Below are 14,053 nucleotides of genomic sequence, written 5' to 3'. Positions count from 1 at the left end.
GCACAATCAGAACCGCCGCCTTATGCTGTGGGCTCTGATTGTACAAGGATACAATGTACAGATAAAGTAAGTTAAGGGCTCAGCGAATGTGTTTGCCGACGCTCTATCACGGGTTTAGTAACTGGGGATGTGTTAGGTTTTCTTATTGCAAACTGTATGTTTGCATGTTTTGTGGTGGGCGTGTTACGTTCCCAGTTTCTGTGTTGTGGTTTTGTTTGTATGTGTGTGTTTCAGGATGGCTTCCTGAAATTCCCCCAAGCAGCTGATTGGTCGGCCCCATTGCTAATTGGAGCTGACCCCGCCCTCTCGTCAAAGTATACAGCTGTCTGTAATTACAGACTCCTTCAGAAGCTAGAAAAGCCAGTGTTCCTTTGTTAGGAGAGAGCAGATAGAGCAGGGGGGTTATATCCTGTGGTGGGTGTTTCTCAGATAGAGAGGGGATTTGGTATGTCGTATGTTGCTGAGATAGAGCTGATTAGTATGTCCTGTGTGTCAATAGGATGCATTTTGTGGGGGATTATTGACAGTTTGTATTATTCCGTTTCATTTGTTCCCAGGGGGGAAGGGCAGGGCACCTAGGGAGTACTTAGTCAAGAAGCCTGCGGGCATACATAAGCCGTAGTATTGAGTCTGTTTATGCACACTAGGTAAGACCTGGGAGGACTACCCCCTGTATTTTGGTTAGCGCACCAGGTGGTGCTAAAAGTTAGGTAAGTAGTGGGTAGGCAGGTGAGGTAGGAGAGGGTAGGTTAGGTAAGTAGTGGGTAGGCAGGTGAGGTAGGAGAGGGTAGGTTAGGTAAGTAGTGGGTAGGCAGGTGAGGTAGGAGAGGGTAGGTTAGGTAAGTAGTGGGTAGGCAGGTGAGGTAGGAGAGGGTAGGTTAGGTAAGTAGTGGGTAGGCAGGTGATGTAGGAGAGGGTAGGTTAGGTAAGTAGTGGGTAGGCAGGTGATGTAGGAGAGGGTAGGTTAGGTAAGTAGTGGGTAGGCAGGTGAGGTAGGAGAGGGTAGGTTAGATAAGTAGTGGGTAGGCAGGTGAGGTAGGAGAGGGTAGGTTAGGTAAGTAGTGGGTAGGCAGGTGAGGTAGGAGAGGGGGCTTTGACATTTACTTTCTTTGCTTTGGTTCCGTCCAGACCCTTTTCCCCAAATTTACCGTGTGAAGGAATAAACGGTAAATCCTCTGCCTTTTGTCATCCTTACTCGCACCTACAATCCCATACCTCTTTCACTCCATGGGGAGTTGAGTTGTAGCACGGTGTTGCGTTCCCTGTAACAAATAGCATGAGATGAGATATACAACTGTACATTTGTCACTTTGCCCCACGGCAAAGGGGGGGGCACCCACATATCTGCAGGCCCACCCACCACTGAATTTCGCGCTACGCCCCCTGCTCCCAACATAATTGGAATAGGAAGTATAAACTCTAACATATCCTATTAGCTAGAAAGGTAACTCCAAACATTTTTCGCTAATAGCAGCTGTTAAGCTGGTTAAACAAATATTTTTGCCAACACATGGCTAACCTATGTCCAAGTTAAGAAAGCAGATACTACAATGAGTGTAATTGGCTGCAATGAGTTTAATTTGCTCAATATTAGGAGTTGAGAAATAAAGCTGACATCATTAGAGAGAAGATATTCTCATGTTATACAGCATGTATCTAATTCAAAATGCATTTATTCTGTTGTTGCTATCGATATTCAGAAAAACTTTGAAAATATATTTTCTACTTTTATACAATATATTTAAAAAATATTAATATTTTAGGGGACCCCTTGCAGTATCTCCGCAGGCCCCAGGTTGAATACCCCTGCTCTACAGTAGTCGAGACGCCCGTATGAGAATAATATATTGACGTAAAACAGCCACATGATGTCGCAAGTATGCCTCTGCACTTCATGACATCGTGAGTTCATGCACTGAAAATGAATTCTTGTCTTGGCAAGATATAATTAGTGTAGCTTACAAAAGTGACGTTAATTGCTTTATACATACGGTTATTGTATATATATTTATATATCTATACTTCATTGTATTATATATCTTTTTCAAAATAGTATTTTCGTTAAGAGTATCCCTGCCCTCAAGAGAAATAGCCTTCTTTATGACAGTTTGGATAGAGTAGACCAACTGACAAAAGTTATGACAGAGTTTGGATAGAAACAAATCTATGTCGGTAGGCTAACTGATGAACAGCTATACACAAAATACAGTACAGTGCAAACAAGACTGTGTAAACATGAATCATCGCAGGAGACTGGTTTGGTGTGTGTATCTATGGAGGTGCTGGGGCCCAGTTTTGCTTATTTAAATCTTAGCCACCCAATATGTATTGGCAATTTCATTTACACAACAGTGAGAATGAAACTACTACTGTAAATCCCGTAAATCAAATATTGCAAATTGTAGGCTAAGGAGTGAAACATTTGGATTTTGTTTATTTTTGTTTCTCTAATCCATGTTAAAGTTTGTAAAATATTCTGTCACTAATTGGTCAAATTAAAAAATGTCATTCCAATTTGAAAACCATTAGCCCTATATGTGGCCAAACAAAATACAATCATGAGGAAGACATGATGTTCTAACATTATTTCAATTTATTTGTGAACTGTTTGAAACTTGAAATCGTTTGTAACAGTTCGAGGGACTGTGTCCAGAGCCAATGTTTTTCTACGCAAATTTCCACCTGCGAGTTGGCTCTCTCATTGGTTGAAACCACAGTCAGATTCCTGCACAACATTATCTGATTGAAAATCAGGGAGGGGAGCAAAAGGAAGAGAGCAGCAAGTGTGATGTCTTACAGTGGTTTGGATTCGGACTTTTGCGAAAGGATTTTTAGGAAATATTTATTCTTCGACAGATTGGATGTTTTAAGACTGGGGAAATAATTTACCTAGCTTATTTAATAAGAGCACTATCCTCACTACTTCTTAAAAACAAACGGTAAGTAGGCTACAGCAGGTGCATAATATTATAACGAATATTCCCTGTAGCCAATTATTAGAAATATTGATAATTCGAAGAATGAAAATGGATTCATGTAGGCCATAATGGAATTAATACATTTTACAATTAGCTTATCCAAGTCAGTGAATCTTCAAACGTAATTAGCCTATCATATGCTTTTGGAACGAAACTTTTTAAAGTTCTGTATTTTACAGCATTATATTTCAAGATACATACATAGTTAAAACGAAAACTGAAAAAGACCTACTGATAGATCATTGGACTTCACAGCATATTATGGAAATGAATGACTGGACAAGTGTGAAAGTATTTGGCTATTTTATGTTTCAAATATTTACATTTAAAACATGAGTGTTAACATACAGTTAAACAACCTACCTTAACTGAATTAACACATATGACACAATGTGTCTAAGAATTATGTAATGGTAATTACATTTTTGTTTCCCTCGCTCAGAAACGCTCCATCAAATATGTTATACCAGCCAAATTAAAAAATCTTGAAAGTTCACAGACTAATAAACTGTATATTATAAAATGTTAGGCCTAGCCTAAAACATTTTAAGTTGTCTATAAGCATTTATCATAATATTTTTTTTCAACAGCGTTGTCATGCCACGATCCTTTTTGGTGAAAAACAAGAGGTGCGCATCTTACAATGTGCACCGCTCTCATGATGTCGAAGTCGAACCGAGGGAACCTGAATTTACAAGTAAGAATGTCAAGATTATCATGGCGACACATGAAGACTTTCACAATTGTATAACGAAACGTGTATAATGATTTGCCAGTTATTTCATCAATTGTAGTTTATAATTAATCAATTGACACAGTGACAATGCCATGTTTAGATTTCCTGGTTATTTTTTCACTTCCCTGACCACCATAGACTAGTATTTTTTTTATTATCTGATTAAATGAAAGCTATTGCTAAAAATAAATAATAATGTATAAATATTTGACTTGAGAAAAGTTAATCCATAATGATGCGTTGCAGCATACAGTGGGACTTTTATAATGTTACGTTAAACATCATAGAAAATTCATTACATTTGAGGACAGATACTTTTTCTAGTCCACTAGGTGTTGTATCTCAAAAGCAATATGCTTGGACTGTTATTGATGCTTGGATTTGTCAGTGCATTCATGGAGTTATTGAAATTAAGTGGTTAGGGCGGGTTTCACGGATATACAAAAAAGACATTATTCTGAAGGATTCTAAGCCTTCAATCTACACTGTACATTTCTGTACTTATTTACAGACAAAATATTTGGACTTTATGTTGACACTCAATTAATCCTATTTGCAATTGTGACTTGACAGGTGTGATCTCTTCAGAACCACAGAGTCCAGAGTCTCCAGTCAGGCCTCAGTCAGTGGGTCAGCCATCCCTTCCTGAACCAGACCCCTATTCTTATATCAAACATGAGCAGGAGCCTGAACGCCCAGTCCCCTCTTACCTTAAGCCAACAGGACAGCCGGTTGCCCCTGCTCCACGACCATACTACTTATCAGGTGGGAGACCCTCCAACTGGGCTGGGATGTTGTGAAGGGATGACATGATGTCCACCCCAAAAATTATTGGGAATAGAATAGAAAAGAGTAGAACCATATTGGTCCTAAATGGGACAACATATGATTTAGAAGGTTTTTCAGAGGAAGTGTTCATTGACTCAATCATCTTACTCCGTTTAACCTCAGAGGCTCACATGGCAGAGTTCCCTCCCTTCTACAAACCCTCCTATGCCTGGGACTCTTTACCTGCACCCTATGACCTCCGTCAGATGGGCTCCCCCCCCTACCTCCTGCAGCACGCCAGCAGCCTGTACGGGGCTCAAGTCAACCACAGCCCTGAGCCACAGCAACCTCTAGACTGCAGCACACACTACTCCCTCACCTCTGACACTTATCACTGCATCACCTGTGACAAGGTACGTATGCAGGAGTGGAGTCACAGCTTTATCTTTACGCTGTGAGACTGACAATAGCTAATGGGCCTATACAAAATTAAACTGCCACAACACACAGCATACAGAGATTTCACAAAGCCACCAGAGGGAAAGTTGTGCATGTGGTCACATATCCCTATTCAAAACATCACATGTAGTCTTTTAAATTCATCAGTCTTTAAATTGACATCAACATTGTGACTAGCAGGTTGATAACTCCCCTGTCCTCCTCTGCCACGGCAGGTGTTCTCAACCCCTCATGGTCTCGAGGTTCATGTCAGACGCTCCCACAGCGGAACCAGACCATTTGGCTGCAACATCTGCAGGAAAACCTTTGGCCATGGCGTCAGTCTGGAGCAACACATGAACGTCCACTCACAGGTACACACAATGCACTGTTGGAGATGGTTAAGGAAACAAGACGGACAAACAGATATGTGGAATCTGGCACAGTGCCCAAATTGCCTAAGTTCTTTGTGTACTTCCATGGAAAAGTAGCCCAAGGTACTTTCATGAAAATTATAATATTTGAAATGTGATGATAAAATCACTCTTGTTGCACAGCAGGAAATGCAAACTTGTAGTGTATTCAAGGTTTAAAAAGGCATCTAGCCTCCCGAGTGGTGCAGCAGTCTAAGGCACTGAATCGCCGTGCTTGAGGCGTCACTACAGACCCAGGTTCGATTCAAGGCTGTATTGCAGCAGGCTGTGTTGCAGCGGCCCGCGCCCGGGAGACATATGAGGCGGCGCACAATTAGCCCAGCGTCTTCTGGGTTAGGGGAGGGTTTGGCTGGCTGGGATGTCCTTGTCCAATCGCGCTCTAGCGACTCCTGTGGCGGGCCGGGCGCATGAGCGCTAACACGGTCGCCCATTGTACGGTGTTTCCTGCTACACACTGGTGCCGCTGGGTTCCGGATTAAGCGAGCAGTGCGGCTTGGCAGGGTCATGTTTTGAAGCACGCATGGCTCTCGACCTTCGCCTCTCCCAAGTCCGTAGGGGAGTTGCAGCGATGGGACAAGACTAACTGCCAATTGGATATCATGAAATTGGGGAGGAAAATGGGTTAAAAAAGGTATCTAAAGTCTGTAATTTCCACTTAAAAACTGACTTGATTTGCAATAATGAAAATGTATCAACCCCTACAACAAATATCCATTAAAAATGATCCACATAATAATTCTAATTTCCTGTTGCTGCAGGATTATTTTCCTGCTGTAACAAACTGGCTCAAATTAAGATCCTACATCTGTACCTGTTTCTTTAAACAAAGGAAAGAAGTTTTGAATGCAAGATGTGTGGAAAGACATTCAAGCGCTCCTCCACACTCTCCACCCATCTACTCATCCACTCAGACACCAGGCCCTACCCCTGTCAGTACTGTGGAAAGAGATTCCACCAGAAGTCAGACATGAAGAAACACACCTACATCCACACAGGTGAGGAGAGAAGAGCATCCACATAGCACCAAAGTTAGGGATCCAATTACTTATGAGTGTATTGTAATTTCTCAGAAAACTAAAATACAACTTTAGCAATTGGCTCACTCTATAGTTCTCTGCTTTCTAGGTGCTGTAACATGAATTGTTTCCAAGAGTAATAACTACTGATAAATCAAAAAAAGAAACTTAAACAAATGTCCATCTGATTTGCATATCTGGTTATCCTACTTTGCCGAGGCCTCTGTGAAAGGAACTCTGTGCAGGCAGAATATGTCTCAAATGAATGTTCGACAAATCTGAACAATGGCACGATTCTTTCCTCCCAGTCATTGATACTGACTTCAGCTCTACAGCACAAACACTCAGCAAAAAAAGAAACGTCCTCTCACTGTCAACTGCGTTTGTTTTCAGCAAACTTAACATGTGTAAATATTTGTATGAACATAACAAGATTCAACAACAGACATAAACTGAACAAGTTCCACAGACATGTGACTAACAGAAATGGAATAATGTGTCCCTGAACAAAGGGGGGGTCAAAATCAAAAGTAACAGTCAGTACCTGGTGTGGCCAACAGCTGCATTAAGTACTGCAGTGCAATTCCTCCTCCTTACCCACTCTTCCACCAAGGCACCTGCAAGTTCCTGGACATTTCTGGAGGGAATGGCCCTAGCCCTCACCATCTGATCTAGCAGGTCCCAGACGTGCTCAATGGGATTGAGATCCAGGCTCTTCGCTTGCCGTGGCAGAACACTGACATTCCTGTCTTGCAGGAAATCACACACAGAACGAGCAGTATGGCTGGTGGTATTGTCATGCTGGAGGGTCATGTCAAGATGAGCCTGCAAGAAGGGTAACACATGAGGGAAGAGGATGTCTTCCCTGTAACGCACAGCGTTGAGATTGCCTGCAATGACAACAAGCTCAGTCCGATGATGCTGTGACATACCGCCCCAGACCATGACGGACCCTCCACCTCCAAATCGATCCCGCTCCAGAGTACAGGCATCGGTGTAACGCTCATTCCTTCGACGATAAATGTGAATCCGACCATCACCCCTGGTGAGACAAAACCCTGACTCGTCAGTGAAGAGCACTTTTTGCCAGTCCTGTCTGGTCCAGCAACAGTAGGTTTGTGCCCATAGGCGACGTTGTTGCCGGTGATGTCTGGTGAGGACCTGCCTTTACAACAGGCCTACAAGCCCTCAGTCCAGCCTCTCTCAGCCTATTGTGGACAGTCTGAGCACTGATGAAGGGATTTGCGTTCCTGGTGTAACTCGGGCAGTTGTTGTTGCCATCGTGTACCTGTCCCACAGGTGTGATGTTCGGATGTACCGATCCCGTGCATGTGTTGTTACACGTGGTCTGCTGCCACTGCGAGGACAATCAGCTGTCCGTCCTGTCTCCCTGTAGCGCTGTCGTAGGCGTCTCACAGTACGGACATCGCAATTTATTGCCCTGGCCACATCTGCAGTCCTCATGGCTCATTGCAGCATGCCTAAGGCACGTTCACGCAGATGAGCAGGAACCCTGGGCATCTTTCTTTTGGTGTTTTTCAGAGTCAGTAGAAAGGCTTCTTTAGTGTTCTAAGTTCTCATAACTGTGACCGTAACTGCATACCGTCTGTAAGCTGTTAGTGTCTTAATGACCGTTCCACAGGTGCATATTCATTAATTGTTTATGGTTCATTGAACAAACATGGGAAACAGTGTTTAAACCCTTTACAATGAAGATCTGTGAAGTCATTTGGATTTTTACAAATTATCTTTGAAAGGGTCCTAAAAAAGGGACATTTTTTTGCTGAGTTTATATACTGTACCTCATGCGTTACATGTTATCTGTTTTAATACTAGATGGGGAATGCAAAATATCGCTCACATGTAGGGGCATCAATACAAAATGAAACTGTGATATTTGATTATGATTGATTTGATGCCACAGTTTAAACATGTTTTTGTATGTGCCTATTTAGGTGAGAAGCCCCACAAATGCCAGGTGTGTGGCAAGGCGTTCAGCCAGAGCTCTAACCTCATCACACACAGTCGTAAACACACAGGCTTCAAGCCCTTCGGCTGTGAGATCTGTGCCAAGGGCTTCCAACGCAAGGTGGACCTCCGCAGACACCATGAGAGCCAACATGGCCTGAAGTGAAGCGGTTGAAAACAATGGATGGAGAAGAGGAGGAGGAAAACGTGCCTTATGCCCTTAGCAAAGCAATATAGAAAAGAAAGAAAAAGAAAGACCAAACGATGTCCCTTCGTGGTGGGCATCATGACACAAAAATGGCCCCTACGGACACAAGAATTGTATAGTATTGAATATTATCCTTCTTGTGAAAATGCATTTTTAAGTAAATGAGATCTGGCAGCTAACCAGTAGAAATAAGACAACGCAAATTATGAAGGTACTTAAGTATTTGCTATCACTTAAGGAGAAACAGTAGCCTGACTGACACGACCCATGTGACTACACAACGAGGAAAAGGACTTTGAAAGCTGGTGTCAGCCAGACTAGAGGAACAGTCCTTTGGAATAAAAATGGAATTCAACTGATATGCATCCTTTGGGTGCATTATGAGGTTGTAGACTCATCACAGAGGCCTTTGAAGTCAGTTGTGAAGAGAGACAGGTCTCATGATTTTGTTGCAGAATGTATTTAAGAAAAAGCATTATATGTTCACAAACAGTGTGTGTGCCATTCATATTTATATATTAATCTTATGTCAAATAAAATGAAGCAATGGTATGTATGAATGAACAAATGCTCTCCAAATAAACTGTGAGATGTTATTATAAACCGTGTCATCATTGTGAGCTGTGGAGAAAAGAAAAATATGGGCGGAGCGTGAGTTAATAATCATACATTCAATCTCATGTGACAAATAGACAAACATTCTGAAGAAGAAAAAAACTGGCAAACGGTAAAAAACACGCATTGTGTTAGCTTAGTAAGATGAGATGGCTCATGGTACAGATGTAGGATCTTAATTTGATCACTCTTTTGTTGCTGAGAATTTCCCTGCATAGCAAGAAATTATAACCTGTAGTGTATTCAGGGTTTAAAAAAGATTCTAAAGTTTGTAATTTCCACTTATAAGTGTCAGTTGATTTGCCCTAATGAAAAATGTATCAGCCTCTACAAAAAATTGCCATTTATTATAATAGACAGATTAAATAACATTTCCTGATGCTGCAGAATTAGTTTCCTGATGTATAGCAAACTGGATCAAATGAAGATCCTACATCTGTAAACCTAGTCTTTATGCGTAACCGTTTTGCCATAGGGCAGGTTGCATGTAGACAGTCTTCCAACTGGCTCTGTAGCAGTCCTTTGCAAGGCTGAGCTCATGTTGCCTGGGGCAGAAATCTCTAGTATGACCAGTGAGAGATAGAGTAAGGCTTCATTCAAATCTATACCTGGAACAACATGCAAATCTCAAGTCCACCAGGTTCTCAAATGTCACACAGCCAAAGTAATGGACTTCCCATGCATGCCACCATGCTCACTAAAGAGAGGCGAGGGAGAAAATTAATTTGTTTTTCCTCATTATTGATCAACCCCCCCCAATTCTTCCAAAATCTCAGTCACTAATGTACAAACTGTGTAGGCCTTCCTCATGTATGATGCATGTTCTTCACACCCATAAGCAAAGGTCTGCACATTCATTTTAATCTCTAGTCAGTCACACGGTTGGTCTTCAAGTGCGAAGAAGTGTATTCCCTCTGTGTTGTGATTTGGGATATACTGTATAACAACAGACAGACAGAGGATAGAGTACTCAAACACCCTCTACCCATACCTTACCACACCCATCCATTCTGACGGGTTTGCTTTGACAAACACATTGCACTTCTCATGAGGACACCACCTTCCTCAAACAACAGATCCAGTTAGGCCATTTAAGCTGTTACAGGCAAATCAGATCATTGCTTAGTTAAATATGTCTTATACTATAGAAGTAGCTGACCAAGTATTACTAATATGTATTCAAGTCCCACTGTCGCTATGCCTCAAAAACAAATTTAAACCTGAGTTTAACAACCACGCAACCATACACAGAAGAATGACCAAGAAAGATATTTCAGGTGATGAAGAATACTTACTGAAGGTAAGAAATACAACACACATACACATGGACATGGTCACAACAGCAGTATGAGTTTATGTTGATGAGTTGTCACAGAAATCAGTGTCTTGGTGAGGAATGAAACAGGCAGCCTGTCCACTGTCTGGTACAGTTGGTAAACAAATCTGTGGTGCCATGCAAATTAGTATTTATATTACCTAGGCAACGGGGTCCGTTGTGCTCAGGAGGAACAGTTAGGGCTGCATCCTGGTGTGAGGATACAGAGCAAATCAAAATCCTCCACAGGTAGCCAATGGCAGAGATAGGAGCAGGATAGGCGGGCCTAAACAAACAGGACATGTGTCCTGCAGAGGAGGGGCGTGACCCAGACCGTAGCCTGGGGGTAAAAAAGGGGGATATTTGGGGACTAGGTCCACACACGCACCTGAGATGCACTTCCCTTTTTAACATTCACATACAGGCGTGTGAATGTGTGCTTTTTATCATTCAGTACAACAAAATGCAGGGTTTTAAAACAACACAATATAGTAACTTCTCAATAGTAATTATATATTCAGTATTTGATGGTTCTATTATCTCCTTTTCTTTCTCAGGTACCTTCGGCTGGGATTCTCTCTCTCTCTCTGTCTGTTGCCTCCCCCTCTTTATTTGCATCTCCTGTGACCTAAGGCACCGTGGTAATCCTGCAAAGTACTAAACTATAAGTTTCTCTTGAACTTTAATGTTAAACTGTCCACTCAAAGTTAAGCTAAAATCTGAAAATGTATAAACACTTCCAGCTCAACAAAAATCTTAAACTAAATCAAGACAAATTATTTTATCCCTCATTTGAACTTGATGCATCCACAGAAAATAAAAAAGGCTAATAAAAAGTCAAATGTATGTTAAAACTATCAGATAATGAAACAAAAGGTGAAATCAACAAAGCAATCGTGCAGCACTATTTAGTCTAAAGGCCCATGTCCGCTGCCTTGCCAGCGAGCTTATGGAGGAATCAGATAACAGAAACCGACTCAACACATTAACAGAAATAAAGAAAAAAAAACTCTAAATCTGTTCTACCCAGCCAAGAACATGTAATACAGGAAAACAATCATCTGCACACAGTGTCAAACCTAACCACACCAAACTCAAGCTCACACACACGCGCACACACACACACGTAGATAGAGAGGCCAGAAGATGGGGCACAGAGTTGAATTTGACTTGCAAATGAGTATGCAAAATATCCCTGGTCTGTGCTCTGGTAAAGTGTGTTTCAACCTGAGGCTAAATGTTAGGGGAGACATACTGAAGAGCGGAGGTCTCCCATGGGCTGGTCTATTTCATGGGAACCCTCCACTGAGGACACTTAAGTTAGCAGACACTGAGTATTTACTAGGTCTCAATCAATGGAAGCCATTACATCCATGTGCAGCCATATCTTAATATCATATACAGTTAGCAATGCTTGACATAAACAAGCCCATAGAAAGTATGAATTGACGCCATCATTTAAAAAACAAACAATATGAACTTCCCCACTCTCAATCAGCTAAAGTAAAGTGCCTTTCATCCATGTTTACGTCATCAGAGGCAGGAGCTGGATGGTAGGAAATAGAGCTGGAGACATAGAGAGGGAGTGGTGTGACCAGGCCGAGCCTAACACACACAGATTACCGAAGAAGACAAGATAAAGGACAATCAGTATTTAAATCCAGGGAGTGGATTATTTGTTTGTGTAAAGCATCCAATTGGAGGTAAAGCCATGCTCTTCTCCAAGACCCAGCTAGGAAGGCTGAAGTGGAAAAACATTGAAGCTGGATGTTGTCTACTTTACTAATATTACATTCATATCTTCCTTTAGTTTGGCCTTTACATGTTTTGCCTTGAATCTCAATGCTATTAGACCAGTGAACTAAAGGAGAAGTGAAACTGACAGCTGTCAGCAGCTTTCTTAATTTTGCCTGGACACAGGAAGTAGGTCTCTGATCATGTATAAGAGTGACAGGGTGGTGATACCAGTTGATTGACAGTTAGCAGGGGGAAGAGTGTGGTGGATCAGAATGAAAATAGTGACAACAGCCATCATAGCCACAGCACGTAGGCACTTTGTCATCCAAATATGGCGTTGTCTCTCCAACCGCCACACAATCAGCTGCAAGACATGGGTTTCTGACTGTACATGATGCATTGAAAGAGAGACAAGGAGAGAGGGAGAGAGAGAAGGGAGACAATATGAAAAGGGAGGGAGAATGACTGAGCCGGATCAACAAGAAAGAGAGTGAAAATTAAAAAGAGAACGAGAAAGAGGTGGAAAGAGAGAGGGTGAAATCTGGGGCCATGCAGCAGGCATTGAAGGGCAAGCCGGGTGTGGTGGGTGTGTGATAAGACTATCATGGCTGCCCCACACTGTAACAGTCGGAACACGCCAGAGGCAAGACAGGGAGGAGTGAACTGTCCCTTGACAGAGATAGCACCCAACACAGGCATAATCTGTGAGACACAGGGCTCGGCAGCACGCACCCAGAGACAGAGAGTTTCTAGATCTCACTGTGTGTGACACCCCAGCTCCACCACACCACACGACAGATTGTCACTCCCAGCATACCCTATTCCGCTGCCTCATCATCTCCCACAAAGCACAGAACTTCATAATATGGCCTGACGCAGGAAGCACAAACGTCTTATCTGACTCTCCTTTAGAAAAGCATGGCACTAGGATTCTTATTCAAACAGCTGTCACACCAATATCCTCTCCATTTCAGGGATGGTGGGAAATGTAGTTATTTGTAACATACACTTTGACTGAGTTGGAATGAATATAAAGTGGTTGAACTGAAACAGGAGGTCAAAAGAAAAGACTGCCTATCTGAGGGACACCAGCCATCATCAAGACTACAAAAAAAAACAAGAAGAAAAAAACAAGAAGCCGATGAAAAACATATACTGTTTATCTTGAGTCACACCATATTAGCTTATATAATGCCCTAAAGGCACAGAAGTGGGAATTTAAAAAGTAAACAGAAATGTCTATCACTAAATTCTGCTTCTTCCCTGCCTAAGCAAGTCCTGTCTGACTCTGGCATCACAAGAATGGGATAAGTGACACTTTTAATAATAATTTTATCTCTGCAAGTCTTTTTATTTGAGAGAAACGGTGGTGTAGTTGACCCTGGTCAGTCAATCGACAGCTCTTCCCTCTGCCAGCCTCTAGCGGACTCAACGGTTAACCCATCAACTTCTAGTGAAACTTTATTTTCATTTCTCTCAGTTCACTATCTCTGATGTGCTAGACGCCTTAATTAAGATGGGTGTGAAATAGATGTAGAATAATACACTGTGGCTGATATGCTTGATCCGTTTTTGCTGCAGCTCTCTGCCCCCGATTGCTGAATCTTTAACCCATATTTTAACCTGATGATTATATCTGGTACTATCCCCAACGTTTGGAAGGTATCCACTCCACAAAGGTGGTGACCCTTGTGACCTAAATAATTATCGGCCTATTTGTAAACTTTCTGGCCCAGCTATGTACACTATACAGTGCATTCGGAAAGTAGTCAGACCCCTTGACTTTTTCCACATTTTGTTATGTTAAGGATTTATTATAAAATGTATTCAATTGTTTTTT

The 14,053-nt window shown here is 42.0% G+C and overlaps 1 protein-coding gene across 2 annotated transcripts; it reads left to right on the top strand.

The window, feature by feature from the left end:
• Positions 1–2,745: 2,745 nt before the first annotated feature.
• On the top strand, positions 2,746–9,149 carry LOC139409957 (zinc finger protein Gfi-1b-like). 2 transcript variants are annotated; one of them, XM_071155368.1, is made up of 7 exons: positions 2,746–2,939; positions 3,569–3,675; positions 4,288–4,479; positions 4,666–4,895; positions 5,157–5,294; positions 6,184–6,349; positions 8,326–9,149. In XM_071155368.1, the coding sequence occupies exons 2-7, from the start codon at positions 3,576–3,578 to the stop codon at positions 8,502–8,504; spliced, it is 1,005 nt and encodes a 334-aa protein (XP_071011469.1). In that variant the 5' UTR covers positions 2,746–2,939; positions 3,569–3,575; the 3' UTR covers positions 8,505–9,149. The 2 variants fall into 2 exon arrangements, with proteins under 2 accessions (XP_071011469.1, XP_071011470.1); XM_071155369.1 differs by lacking the exon at positions 6,184–6,349 and having other exon boundaries at positions 2,765–2,939; positions 8,326–8,724.
• The last annotated feature ends 4,904 nt before the right edge of the window (positions 9,150–14,053 follow it).

Source organism: Oncorhynchus clarkii, chromosome 5 (genome assembly GCF_045791955.1).
Source record: "Oncorhynchus clarkii lewisi isolate Uvic-CL-2024 chromosome 5, UVic_Ocla_1.0, whole genome shotgun sequence".
NCBI lineage: Eukaryota > Metazoa > Chordata > Actinopteri > Salmoniformes > Salmonidae > Oncorhynchus > Oncorhynchus clarkii.
This window is presented reverse-complemented; position numbering and strand designations above follow the sequence as displayed.